This window comes from Eupeodes corollae, chromosome 1, assembly GCF_945859685.1.
Source record: "Eupeodes corollae chromosome 1, idEupCoro1.1, whole genome shotgun sequence".
Taxonomy (NCBI): Eukaryota; Metazoa; Arthropoda; class Insecta; order Diptera; family Syrphidae; genus Eupeodes; species Eupeodes corollae.
Window position 1 is genome coordinate 52,853,787 of NC_079147.1, and position 15,325 is coordinate 52,869,111.

Sequence of the window (15,325 nt, forward strand, 5' to 3'; positions counted from 1 at the left end):
AACAAAAGAGGCTTTAGGGGAGCTGCGTGGCAACAGAAAAAATTGCGGGAAAATTTGCCAACGTCGAGAAAAAAAGACCAGGGTACCTTTTTGTTGAACTGGGGTTTTTTATGATCCTCCATAGTTTCAAACGCTTTTTGTTAAGCTAGGAAGCGGAATTCACTATGGCTACTGGGGTGACGACCCCAAGGACAAGGAAGCCTTGCTCATAGTTTATAATGACGTTTCCAAGAGATGCCTCTTCGAACTCGTCGCCACAAATATGTTCGACGCTTTCGCTTACTACCTGAAGAAAGACTTTGCGGTCACTCCGTTCAATCACAAGGGTTTGGGAGATATGAGGAAGGCGATAAGTCCAATTGTGGAGAAGAATAAGTATGAAAGAAAATGTTTCGTGGATGCTAAGTCGCAGCGGTCTAAAATGTGGGAATCGTCGTTCCAGTGAATAAAACCACCGCCTGCATCAAGAAGATCCTCAGTGCATTGTACAAACCAGGGGAGTCTTCAAAGGAAGAAGCCAAAAAAATAGTAATGGAGAAATTGCAGCCCATCATAACAGCAAGGCTGTAACTCGAACAATTCTTGGTTTCCCCTAAGAATCCGACTTAGGGAGTGTTGACTGTAATTTCAAAGCTTAAACAAAAATTGATTCTTCTATCGTTAAAGTCCTCTTTGAATTTTAAGCTTTGTTATCGCCCATTGATTTGGAGGGAAAAGGATTCATAATTAAGTTTGAAATCATGGTTTTGAATAAATAAATTATGAGAACCTTTTCACTGAGAACTTTTTGGTGGGGCACGACTAATAATTTTACGTCATTTGGTGAATTTTGACGAAGGCATCTATTTATTTCTCCAAGTGTCATGAGTTTCAAATTCAGAACTTTACTTCACAAACCTCTACTTTAAGTTAATACAAATACTAACAAAAACATTATTGACTATAAAACATTCATAAGGCAAGCTACAAGTCCATCATGATTTGTATTTTGTATCGTAAAGAAATATTACTTATTTCTTTTCCAAATTGACAACAATTTGTTTTGTACACAAAACATTAAATAAAGCTGTACAGAAAATAAATAAATCATAGCCCAACAAAGTTCAGCTTTCAGTTGAAGAAACATACATAATAAACTGTCTTTTTGACAGAAGTAGACTTGGCTTGATAGTAAGGAAGATTTTTCTTGACTAACTTTCCAGTCACCTTTCAAATGAAGTTGCCTTAATTGGAAGGCAGCTGGCCAATCAGATACTAGAAACTTGCCTTACTTTCAAGTTCCTTATATCGCCTGAACTTGCCCATTATGACATTTCAAATTCGCCCATCCAGAATAGCCAACACGAGATTGAACGCATCCACTTAAGGTAGAGATAAGTAAAGTTCCAAGTTTGAAATGTATAAAACTTGAGAAACTAACTAGTTGCCTTGATCAAAATTTACGTGCAAAGAATTCAGTTGACTGCAAATGAAGTCACTTATGTTGTCTGAACCTGCTTCGAAATACTTCCGATCTAGAGTCGACGACACAACGCCGTAAGGTTGTGCCCTAAAGGCATTGGGCGCCTTGGTCAACGACTTTTCCGCATAGTAAGCACGATCTGCAACAAAATACTTTTCGAGCTGGTTCCTCTTCGGTCGTACAAGTTAATTGACTAACCCACTAGATTCGAGCTTAATTTGTTTCGAACGATATCTATTTCGAGGCCCTTACCATATAGTCCATTATGTAATGTCTCCATTGTCCTTCCTAGAATACGATGTCTGTTCAAAAAGTATACCCGGAATTTAGTTTTTTTTCAAAAAAATATTTACTTATATGTTTTTATTAATGTGGTCCCCTTCAAAGTAGTCCCCCCAGATATAATACACTTATGATATTCAGTTTTCGATATGTCCTAGATTCTCAGCGATTCGGCCTTTATTTCTTCAATGGAGGAAAAAAGCCGTGAATTGCTTTTCCATAAATCCGAGCGTTTTTTTTGTCAGATTGCTTCACGCTTCTACGTAAGAAAGGAGACCCTCTAAACTACGCCAACTACAGAGGCATCAGTCTCCTTAACATTGCGTATAAGATCCTCTCTGCCGTATTATGTGAACGTCTGAAAGCATTCGTCAACAACCTGATTGGTCCTTATCAGTGTGGCTTCAGACCAGGAAAGTCCACTATCGACCAAATATTCACACTACGGCAGATCTTGGAAAAAACCCAGGAGCTTCAAATCGATACCCACCATCTTTCTATCGATTTTAAAGCCGCGTATGACAGCATCTATAGGGAAGCGCTCTACCGAGCAATGTCTAGTTTTCGCATCCCCGTCAAACTTATCCATATCGGAAAAGATCTTACCGATGCATTTGATGTCAAAAAAGGTTTTAGACAAGGCGATGCACTGTCATGCGACTTCTTCAACATCGTTCTGGAAAGAATTGTGCAAAACTCAACCGTCAACACTAGAGGCACAATCTTCCAAAGGTCCATCCAATTACTCGGCTACGCAGATGATATTGACATAATTGGAAGATCAAAGCGTAATGTCAGTGGAACGTTTTTGAGCATTGCAACGGAAGCGAAGACGATGGGTTTAGTGGTCAATGAGGGCAAGACCTAGTATATGCTGTCATCAAAAAAGGACATTGAACGACGACGTCTTGAACAAAACGTCACCATGGACAGCTATAACTTTGAGGTAGTTAAGGACTTTGTCTACCTAGGTATTACTATTAATACAGACAACGGCACCAGCGCTGAAATCAAACGAAGAATAACTCTTGCAAATCGCTGCTTCTTTGGACTTAGAAGCCAATTGAGAAGTAAAGTCCTGTAAAGTCCTGTACAGCGACACTGACCTAGTTAGCAGAATTAAAGTCCAACGGCAACGGAAGGTCTTCGAATCCAATCCCGAGGGACGGCGCAGTAGAGGAAGACCGCGACTCAGGTGGCGCACCCACGTGGGAGAGGACCTCAACCAACTTGGCGTGCGAAACTGGAGACAGCTATCTAGGAACCGAGCTGGCTGGAGACTCATGTTGGTTGAGGCCCAGGTCCGCCCCGGACTGTAGCGCCACCTTAAGTAAGTAAGTAAGTATTGACGTGCTGGGTCGACCGGAGCGTTCGTCATCTTCAATGTGTTCGCGGCCATCTTGGAATCGCTTATACCACTCGTAAGCACTTGCTTTTTTTCATAGCAGACTCACCATAGGTTTTTGTAACATTCCACACACTTTGTTACAATTTATTTCATTTAAAACGCAAAATTTTATACAAATTCTTTGACTCTTCAATTCTTCCATTTTTACAAACAAAATCGCTGAAATTATAAAAACACGTCGATGGAAGTATTTTTTTTTTGTTAAAAGTATTGTTTGGTTTTTGGGGAAAGTCAAAAAAACTTAAGCCCAACGTTATTAAGGCTTTTCTTACAAATACAAGAAAAATATTAAATGTTGTAGAAGTATCAGTTTATCAATAATTCAACAAACTTTAAACCACTTGTATTCGAAAGACTCTTTCCAGTATTTACCTTCGGATTTTAATTTCCTTGAGTGAAGTGCTCCCTTACAAATCAAAGCAGCTAAATAAGCACTTTACACCTATATCTAGAATGTGTACTTGGGATAAACGGATATGCCACATTTTACACCACATTCCCCAAGTTAGAGGAGTTTAGTTTGTATTGTTAATCCCATTCTATGTTACTTTGTTTTTGCACATCCATATCGTAGTAGGTAAGTCCAACATTGAAGAAAATCCCTAAATCAACATTATTTAACAATTGTTAAATAGTATATTTAAGTGATAAGGCATAAAAACGTTGCCTTTATCCGCATAGCCCATTCTACAAAGTACGTTTTTAGAAACATAAAAGCTGACAGTGAATACAATTTTCACTTTAGCTTATCTTTTTTATCAATACTGGAAACAAACAGATGTTAAATTGAATGACGAATAATGTCTATAGTAAAAACTTCCGAGGAAATGATACACTGACGCATGATTTCCCAACCAAAGTTATTCTCTCGAAGCGATATCAGGTTAAAAGAGAGTTTTCTTAGCGGGAAATAGTTTTAAGATCCTTTTAAAAAACTTTTAAACTTCTCTTAATTTATATTTTTTTTTTTTCAGGTTGGTCGTTCATCAGAATCCCCTATCGACTTCGTCGTTATGGATACCCTGCCCGGTGATAAGAAAGATGCTAAAGTGATGCAAAGTACAATTTCACGCTTTGCATGCAGAATTCTTGTCAACAGATGTGAAGCATCAAAAGCCCGAATATTTGCAGCCGGCTTTGACTCAAGTAGAAATATATTTTTGGGTGTAAGTATAACTTAGTTATTTTCTTTTCTATCATAACTCCAAAAGACATCACTTAATTTTACTCTTACCTTAATGACAATTCCTTAAGTAAGGCTTTAAAATTTCCACATTGAAGAAGCCCAGTAGATAGTTTTTAACATGCATGTTAATGAACTTTTAATTCAAAAATCCAACCTTCTCAGTATGAGATTTTCTTAAAGTTTGTTCTATCCAACAACAAAAGAAAGCAAATAACCTTTTCAATGCAGACATTCTTCAACATGATGGCTGCCAGTGTCTCTATGAATCGGCAACATTTAGAATTTTGAGACGACAATTACTTTTGTTCCACATTTTGTGTTTGTTCATCATAAACCCAACATCACCAGAAGCAACGTCATTAAAAGGCTTTCAGCTTTACCCTACTGCCTGCCGACTATGGCTATGCAATGCGGGTGTGATAGACATAAAAGGGAAAATGTTGAGTCATCGTTGTGTCCTTCCGAACACCCTTGTCATTATAGAAACACATAATCTATTTAAATAACCATCTATTTATTTTAAAGGCCACTTGATTTATGTACCTGTATATGTCTCTTTAATTTTGTGTTTCTTTTTTTTAATTTATTTAAAGGAAAAAGCAACCAAATGGCAGGACAACGTTGAAATTGATGGCCTCACAACAAACGGTGTCCTCATAATGCATCCGAAAGGTCAGTTTTGTGGTGGCAATGGTAAATGCGGACTATGGCGAGAATGTTCTGTTGGCGGTGATGTGTTTAGCCTAAGAGAATCTAGGTCTGCCCAACAAAAAGGACAACCGGTAAGGATAATGTCAACTTAATTATAAAATCCAAAACGTTAAATAACAAAAACCTATAATATTCTCTTTTAGATCTACGAGGAATCAAATGTCCTGCAAGATGGCACACTTATCGATTTATGTGGTGCTACACTTCTTTGGAGGTCAGCCGATGGTCTACAGCATTCACCGGTAACATTTAAGAATACCTAATTTATAATATGTTCCACTTGACCTGTTCCACTTGACCCATTTGTTTTTTTTTATATATTTTTTTGATGCAGACAAAACGAGATCTAGAGAAGCTAATCGATGAAATCAATGCCGGACGGCCACAGTGTCCAGTTGGTTTAAACACTTTAGTTATTCCTAGGAAAGTAAATTTAGGAGAACAGTGTAACCAGCCTTATGTTTATTTAAATTGTGGTCATGTTCAAGGTTAGTTTTATTGATAATTCTTAAAGATTCTTGAATCATAGTTTTTTTTCTTTCTTTAAGGACAACATGAATGGGGACAAGATAAATCAACTGGAGCAAGAAGATGTCCCATGTGCTTAGAACTAGGACCTGTAGTCACGTTATGTATGGGTTTGGAACCTGCATTTTATGTAGATTCTGGACCACCAACATATGCGTTTAATCCATGTGGTCACATGGCTACAGAAAAAACAGTCAAGTAAGTTTTTAATTTCAATGGGACAGTTTTAAAAAGCACTAATTATTTGTCAAGAAATCACAGGCTCTATTTAGTCTATGGCAAGAGCGGTTCCATATATTTCAACTGCCTTGCGAAGGCAATTGAAGAAAATTGAAATTTTATTGGAATTCAAAACTACATATCCATCTTAACTTTGTACATGTGTAACGGCTTCAAAAGCTAAACAGTGAATGTTTTAGTTTTACTTAGATAATGATTTTCCATAAATCTGTCAATAACTCATTGGTAATAAATACATTACTTACTTACTTAAGGTGGCGGTACAGTCCTGTGTGAACTAGGCCCTCACCCAAAAAACTGCTCCATTTAGCTCGGTTCCTAGCTAGATGTCTCCAGTTTCGCGCTTAAAGTTGAGTGAGGTCATTTTCTAATTGTGCCGTCCCTCGGGATTGGATTCGAATACTTTCCGGGCCGGAGCATTGGTTTCCATGCGCTCTACGTGACCCAGCCATCTTAGTCGTTGGACTTTTACCCTTCTGGCTAAGTCTACGTCGCTGTACAGCCCGTACAGCTCGTCGATCCATCTTTTCCTCTACTCCCTTTTGATGCATACGGGATCGTAGATCACACGAAGAACTTTTCTCTCGAACCGACCGAAGGTGCTTTCATCCGCTTTTGTCGTAGTCCATGCTTCTGCACCGTATAGCAGGACGGGGATGGTAAGGGTCTTATATAGCAATACTTTGGTCCCTCGAGAGAGGACTTTACCACTCAATTGCCTTATTAGTTCAAAGAAACAGCGGTTAGCAAGAGTTATTCTGCGTTTGATCTCAGCGCTGGTGTTGTTTCCTGCGTTTACAACGGAGCCTAGGTAAACGAAGTCCTTGACTACCTCAAAGTTACGTCTGTCCATGGTGACGTTTTGACCAAGATGTCGGTGTTGTATGTCCTTTCTTGACGACAGCATGTACCTCAATACTTACAAAAGCTGCATTGCCATCACGCTGCGTTCTTCCGATTATGTCAATGTCATCAGCATATGCCAGTAATTGGACATACTTTTGAAAGATAGTGCATCCAGTGTTGACGTGCAAGCTCTGCACTATTCTTTCAAGCACGATGTTAAAAAAATCATATGACAGCGCATCACCTTGTCTAAAACCTTTTTTGACATATAAATGTTATGTTAAGTTGTTTCCAACCTTTATGGAGCAGCGTGAATTCTCCATGGTCATCCTGCACAAACGGACGAGTTCGGCAGGGATGCCAAAACTAAATATGGCTCTATACAGCTCGTCCCTGTAGATGCTGTCATATGCGGTATTAAAATCGATGAAAAGATAGTGGGTGTCGATTTGGTGTTCTTGAGTTTTTTTCCAGGATCTGCCGTAATGTGAATATTTGATCGACTGTGGACTTTCCTGGTCTAAAACCACACTGATAAGGACTTATCAGGTTGTTGACGATGGGCTTAAGATGTTCATATATATTACGGCAGGGAAGATTTTATATGCGATGTTAAGTAGACTGATTCCTCTATAGTTGGTGAATACTGAGTTTCCATTCATCGGGCATGCTTTCTTCTTATCTCCAGCTGCTTTTAAGAGCTCGGCATTCAAGTCATCCGCTCCAGCGGCTTTATTAGACTTCAGCTTAGATATGGCAATTTTTACTTCATCAAAGTCGGGAGGACGGGATTGTTTCCTTTCGTCGTCTATGTTGAATAGATCATCCTGCATGGCAGCGGAATTCGGTTCATCGTCGCCGTTATACAGTCTGCAGAAGTGGTTCTTTAGTTTCGCTATAAAAAACTTATGTTCCATGATTTCTTACATAAAAATACGATATGTAAGCGGCTCATGCGCCGTCTTCGTAAGGGCCGAAAAAAACATCATCCCTTATGCGACCACGATTCCAGCATATATAAATTATTTCCTGTCCGATGACCCAAATTTTATGAAATATATTAATGTCTAAAAAAATGCCGTCAATTTTGTATTACCTTTAAAATTATGGAATTTTTAGTGCCAATGATCAATTTTACTCCGATCAAAAACCGTCGGTTATAATATATTCAACAGTACTTATCTAAAATTTCAAGTATTTCATTAAATTTTTGTTTGAGTCAGCAAGATTGAAAAATCTCTTATTTCGAAAAAAATGAAAATACAGTCGGGGCATTAGGTACCTGCGATCAATCGCTTTTTATAATTCTGTCATTCGGAGAGTATTACATAAGGTTAGGTTGTAAATGTTGTGATGCATCCGTAAAGTCCGAGAAACATCTCTTATGGATCACTTTGTAACCATTGTGCTAACCAGGAAAGGGAAATTTTCGGAAAGGATCACTTTGGATCCATTGTGTTAACCTGGCAAGAGGAAGTATTCGGAAATTCTGTTAAAATTTCAGGTCGCAAGGACGAGGTCTTCGAAAAAATATCCTAATATTGTCATTCTTCTTTTGGCTAGCCTATTGCATTCGCATTGAAAGTGAAAGGTATCTTCCTCCGTCTCCTCGTCCTCACATCCTTTACATAAATCGGATGAGCTGCTACCCATTGTATTAATGTGGGTGCACAATGAGATGTGACCCGTTAGTATACCTATCAATAAGGTCAATTAAAACCGTCCTAGCTGAAAAAGGAATTTTGTTTTACTTTTAGAACTATTAGAACTATTCAGCCTCTAAATATGATTTAAAATCATAAAAATGAAAATAAAAATAAACCAGCATGGTGTTCATATATGCATTTCGCCCTGATGTAATGGTTGGGCTCATCAGAAGATGACGATTACACCTTGTCTTGACGCATATTTTTTCAAATAAATCGAGATTCCATATAATCTGAGCTACATAGAGCTGCTGTGAATTATATGGTCAAGTCAAGGGAAGTGCTACACCCATAAAGAAGCACAGATTCGTTATTTGTGCGAAACAATCGTAGCTAATAGAGTTATTCCTCCAAATTTTTGATAGCATAACGAACGCCGCGTTTGCTTTGCCGATGCGGCAGATGACATCTTATTCGTTTCCGGCTTCGATGGAAACGATACTTCCAAGCTATTGAAAGGAGAATGCAGCGCGGAATCTTGCTTGTTTGGCATCGAGTGTGTTCTCTGATGCGTTCCAGTATAACTTTTGCTACTATTTTGGCAACGCGGGCGCTTCAGAAGGTATCGGCTGCACGTTGTTTGCAAACACTCAGTTTAAAACCGAGGAAAAGTGTTCTTTCCACCTTCTGACTTGCTCATGCACCGAACTTATCACAGTACCGTCTACTTCTTTCACCAGATGTTGCTTTGCTGTGTACCAGTCAGCTCTTTGGTTATTCTGTAAACGGTTCTGCTTTCGCACCTGTTTGCAGCATCTTCTGCTTCATGCACCAATGCGTTGATGTAGTTACGATTGTCGCGGTGCACACTGCGGTGAACCTATTTCTTTTTCATGCGATACGAGAACTCCAGCTCGTTTCTTTCTTTCCCTTGTGCAGCAGTTATTCAAGCCCTTAACTCTTTGCGTTCGTTGATACTTGCCCAAGTGTTGTTGCTTCCTTTTTTCCGACCGACTATTCTGTCAGCACGTGAAATGAAAACACTTTTCACTGGTGCTGATTGTTCTTATTTCGTGTGACAGGTGGTCCCTAAATTTTTGACGGATCGTGGGATCCTTTAGTATATCGATGTTGAATTTGGGGGCTCATGTTGTTCCGTTTGATCTTCGAACTGTAGCTGTACGCAATTTTAATAAATTGGTGATCACGGGCAAGTCCCATAGCAGCTCCTCTTCTGTTTCGTACATCCAAGAGACTTCTTCTAAAGCGTCGACTAATGGCGAAGTGGTCAATTTGGTTAGAAGACGTCTGTCTGTCCGTCGACACCCAGCTAATATTATGACACAGTTTGTGTACAAAAATAGTAACACCAATCAGAATGTTACTGGCATTGCAGAAGTCAATGAACCTCTCACCATTATCATTGCAATTGCCGACTCCGTGAGCACCCATCACATGCCTTAAGGCTTCTGGTTGCCGTTTTTGTAAGGAGTAACCCAACTCCAGCTTCTCGAGCGTTTCCTGGATCGTGACCAGAGTAGAGCAGTACAGTGTTACGACTTGTATTTGCCCGATCCCAACCATCGCACTTCGCTTAACCCTAAGATATCTATCCTGTACCGCTTAAATTCTCTCTCTACTTGCGAGGAATCTGGCATTTTGCGGACCTTCACTTCCATCGTCCAGAAGCGTCCTCACATTCTAGAAACCAATCTTTGTCTGGGTACAATAGCCAAAAGTCGCCAACGAGTTATCATTAATTATTCGAGGCGTAATTCCGGTTTCTGTAGCGGTATGTAGTTCAATTACAACGAGTGCTTATCTAAATAACCTATCCTGAAGAGTCAACAGACTTCGCCCTTGCAATTTTTGCTAAGTTATGTATATAGGGATACACAAATCATTGCCCGGGGGCCACCACGAGGAGCTAAAGCAAGAACTTCGGTATGGCAAGAAAGTTGCATTGCTGGCCTAAACCAAGCAATCACCAACTACCCAATCTGCCATGCCGTCACAGTTCCCCCTGTAGTAAATCTCAATGGGGCTCCATTGCTGCTTTGTTCTTGTTCTAGTGGTTTCCTAGTCGTTGTTAATACAGTCCATCTGTGTCATCCAACCCTATAGGCAATTATGGGTCTTTATAACTATTATTTACTTGTCTCTACCACTTTATAAGTGCTTTAGTTGCTTTCTTGACTCTTACCTCAACACAAAGTTAACTTCAAAGAACATTGCTATTTGGTTAAGTTTCTATATATTTAATCAGCTTTTGAGTGTAGCCTTAATTTAAGTTTTATACAGAACCACATAATATTTTTTTATTTTTCTTTGCAGATACTGGGCAAACGTAGATATACCACATGGAACAAATGGCTTTCAAGCAGTATGCCCATTCTGCGCGACACCCCTCGATGGTTCACCTGGTTACATTAAATTAATTTTCCAGGATAACTTAGACTAAATTAAAATAAATTACCTATTAAAATATATATGCATCTAAAAATAAATTAAAAAAAAAAAACTAAACTGATTTAACTTTTAAAAATTATTAATTTAAAGTTTTTTTTCGTGAAAAAAGAAACAATTATGTTCTACAAAAAGAAAAACAATTCAAAAAGAAAAACATTTAATCAAAGTTTGCTTTTCATTGTTTTATCATTGCGACATCAAAACTAAAAAATCAATAGTAACATTTTTTCGAAAATATAAAATAGAATTTACCTCGAACCATCTGCAAATTCATACGAAACACCACTAGCTTTAAGTTTTCTTCTGATTTCGTAGTCAATCAGTTAGTAAAACGACATTTTTAAGAGGAAATAAAAATAAAACAAAATAGAAAACAAAATAAAAAACAAAAATCAATAAATCAATGGACAGAAAATATATTATTTTTTATACAACAAAGCTTAAAGCAAAGCTTCAATAAACAAAATCAACTTCATTTTTATTTTTGTTTTTCATTGATTAGTTTTATTCCTTTTAATACATTTCTTTTATCAAAGCATAATTTAATTTAAATTTAAAACACAAAATTTATTGATTACCCTTTGTTGCCTTTTTGCATTTTGTGCTTATATCGAAGATATTTTAATTTTATATTTTGTTGTTATTCATCTCTTCTTATTCATTTATCATTTGTATCTAAAAATTGTAGTTATTACAAATTCTATTTAACGATTAAGGATAAATATTGTTTAATTTAATTTTTGATGAAAAAGCAAAAGGTATTATAATTAAATTTCATTCGATACAATATGAAAATAATGAAAAGAAAAGAAAACGTTAAATACGTCATAAAAAATTAATAAATAAAAACAAACAACAGGAAATAGAAAAAGTAAAAGAAGAAACGGAAACGGAAATACCGGGCGAAAATAATAATAATAATTAATTTGTAATAGAAATACAAACAAATAAAAAATCGTTATAGTTATTATTCTATTAATTATATTATTCGTACCTATTAATTATTATTTAGCAGCTGTGCGTTTGGCTATAGAAAAAATGTTTAGGAAATAAGCCATAAATATAAAATTAAGTTAATTCAACAAAAACAAAAAACAAAAACAATTGAACCCATATAACTGATAATGAATTGTAGATTAAATAATATAAATAAAAATAATTGTAATTGATAAACAAAATAATAAACAAAAATAAAACAAAACAAATTATGTAATAAGGAGTGGATTTATATAAGAAAACAAAAACAAAACATATATGAATATCGTGCATGTTTAAAAACACGGTGTAACTTTTCATTTCAAGAATTGACAACTTTAGTAAAGAAAAGAAGAAGAATGATAAATAAAAGATTAATTACAAAAATATATTATTTGTGTTGATTTCTTATACATATATATATATATAAAAATCTATCTTCGGAAATTTATATAAATGTATACAAAAACAAAAAGAGAAAAGCAAAAATACATAAGTAAACACACGTGAATTAATGTTTTATGAAATTATTTGAATGTAACCAAAAAATACAACAACAAAACAAAAATCATTTAAACGCATTTAATATATAAGATAAAATCAATCAAGATCTGTTTTAATTTTTCTACAATTTCGGCACAGTTTTGTGTGTATTTTATAAGGAGGGAATCCTTATAACTTTCTAGACTATAAAGTGAAGTGTGGGTCGATTTCGAGGGACTTTAGATTTAGTTTTGATGCTGCTTCAAGAAACGTAATGTTATGAATAGATAAACTGAAAATCTTTAAAGCTTTTATAATTTAAAGAGAGCAAATTGGTTTTTAACCAATATTTTAAATATTTTTGAAAGAATTTTTCATCTTTCAAAAGCATTTAATAAAATGTTCTTCTTTGGGTATTGGTGAATCACTTCTTCGTTCAATACAAGTTAAATTTCATGGTTTAAAGTTTGAAGTTCAAACTTTAATGCTGGTTCTGTTTTGTCTCCAACTCTCTTTTGTTATATTCATAAACTATCTTTTGCATGCCACTTCAAATCAATTAAACGATTTAGCTGACATCAGTACAATTAGATTCTAATATTAGTTTCTAGATTCATATTCTTGTCCTTTAGATGTGGAACTTGAAATGTCGTGTATGGCAAGCTCATAAAATTCCGAACTCGACAGCATTGTCCAATAGGAATTCATTAACAGTGTTGAATTTAATGCTTCAAAAACTCAACGTTGTCTTCTTTCGTTTAAGCGTAACCCATCTCTGATGCCACTATCCATGAGTGACACTTGCATCCAGGAAACTTATCAATTTACAGTACTCGGAATTTGTATCACAGATCACTTCTTATGGAATGATCCAAAAATGAACTTTTGTTTTACCCATATTTTTATAAACAATTTTTTTTCGAATTAGCCAATTGAATTCCCCTTCCTATCCCTACTAATTAATTCAGCAGTAATAATTGCATTTCTGGGAATGTACCTTCAGTTGAACTTAATTTTTGACGTACTGTCAAGTATAGAGATTCTTTTTTAACTATTCATCGAGAATGTAGAATGCTATTCCCAAATATGTATTCCCTTCCCATTTGAACATTAAAAATTTAAAGTCCATTTTTAAGGCCTGTAAATAATAAAACAAAATTGAGCTTAGTTTCTTTTCAATGGTATAATGTAGTTTAGGGTCTTAAAATACCCTAATAAGGGCCCAAAATTAGTATCCGTAGCGTGGTGTTTAGTGCGTTGGACTGTCATGCAAGGGTTCTTGGGTTCAATCCCTGCCTGTGCCACCTAACTTTTTTTACAGGTACTGGCTCTTGCGAGGAATTGATCAAGAGTAATTCTTGTCATGAAAAAATGCTTTCTCAAATTAGCCGTTCGGATTCGTCATATAAACTGTAGGTCCCTTTTATCTCTGGCAACATTACTCGCACACAGGAATGGTTGAGAGTTGTAAGTCACTAGGCCCTGGTTCTTCGTGGACTGTTGCGCAGCCTAATTTATTTTTATTTTTTTAATTGCCCAACTTCATTTGAAACCTTTTTCATCTTACGTTATTACAAACAAATCTTATAATAAACTGATGTTATGATTAGGAAGACCGCTGTTAACCCTAAGTATAGTGTTCAAAGTCTCCAAAATTTCGCTGGAGACTGCGAATAGTTTTTATATTTATACACCCACTGCGTCAATGTCTTTTGAACAACTCCAGACTATAATTCCTCCTCTATGTTTAACTGTCGGAACTAAGATCTTCTGTTTAAATTCTTTATTAGACCTCCGACATACTGTAATGCACCCATCACTTCCTAGAAAATTAAAATTACTACTTATTAAAATTTACTCTAGTCTAGTGGTGGATATTTAGTTGTGCTAATAAGTAAAATCGAAATTCGATGACATTTTCTGCTTATTTCGATGACATACAATTTTCTTGATCTTATCTTATACTTATGTATTTATTTATTTTTTTGTTTTAATGTTGGTGAAAACATGTTTTCTGAAAGACTAAAATTCGGTCTCTCATTCCTTCATAACCCCTGTAGCTTGTTCCAAGCAGAACTTTTGGCTATAAAAGAAGTCTTTTGCTGGCTTAATAGGAGTGTGAGAAATTTATATTACCTTTGGCGAACCGTTGATTCGACTTAAATGCCATACATTTTTCGAAGATTGATCTCACTCTATTGTCGTTTTCGAATGTTCGTTTATTTGAATTTGAGCGTCATTTGTGTTATTTTTTGTCGAAAGTTAATATTGTGTTCTCCTTTTTGGTACCACGTTTTAAGAACTGACTCAAGATTCCATACAAGGGAATCATGGGTCGATCCAGGATATCTTGAGTCAACATACCGAATACGCATTTTATGGCCCCACGCCTCAAAAAATTGCATTAAAAACCAAAAGCTACTCTCAAGGAAAAAACTTACTATCCATTGCGTTTAAACTTTAATATCCTTTTCTGTTAAGATACTGATGACGCAACTCAATCGGAGCCACGATTCCTTTATGGATTCCGTCAACACATCCAATTACTCGTGGTAACCTGGCCGTTGAAAAAAAATAGTTTCGTCCGTTTTGTTTTTCATAGGATGACATGTTGAGACTGATCCAGGTTGGCCATAATTTGTCTTCAATTGCACACACAACTTTTAATACTAAGGAAACCGAGGATTGTGACAGGCCTAAGTCTGCTCTGCTGCTCTGATAACTCCCACTAGCAAAAAATCTAAGGGCAGAATCTAATTTTAGTATAGCAGGGATTAAGGAGGTGCTTGCATTTTTAAATTGGCCTTCAAACTTTTTTAATACGATTATAGACGCTTCCTAATTCAGTGGAAAATATGATCTGAAACTTAAGGAATTAATTAGAATTAAAAGAACTTCCAGCAGGTACAAAATATTTGTTCTACTTACAGATGATTAGGGAGTTGCACAAAATTAGTGTTGTCTCAAATATTCTTGGGCAGACGAAGCATTCTTACTTTTTGTGTGTAATTTTCATTTTCTTCAAAAAAAAAAAATGTATGTTGCTTGTCATATTTGTTTATTTTGCATTTTTATTAAATATGAAAATT

The 15,325-nt window shown here is 36.1% G+C and overlaps 1 protein-coding gene across 2 annotated transcripts in view; it reads left to right on the forward strand.

Moving 5' to 3' along the window:
- Positions 1-12,357, forward strand: part of LOC129953850 (protein pellino) — a 156,811-nt gene extending 144,454 nt beyond the window's left edge. For both annotated transcript variants that reach the window (XM_056067355.1, XM_056067356.1), the window contains 6 exons: positions 4,127-4,318; positions 4,932-5,120; positions 5,193-5,291; positions 5,384-5,537; positions 5,598-5,775; positions 10,644-12,357. In XM_056067355.1, coding sequence (XP_055923330.1) covers positions 4,127-4,318; positions 4,932-5,120; positions 5,193-5,291; positions 5,384-5,537; positions 5,598-5,775; positions 10,644-10,770 — 939 coding nt within the window. In that variant the 3' untranslated portion in view covers positions 10,771-12,357. The remainder of the gene's footprint in view (positions 1-4,126; positions 4,319-4,931; positions 5,121-5,192; positions 5,292-5,383; positions 5,538-5,597; positions 5,776-10,643) is intronic.
- Positions 12,358-15,325: the final 2,968 nt, after the last annotated feature.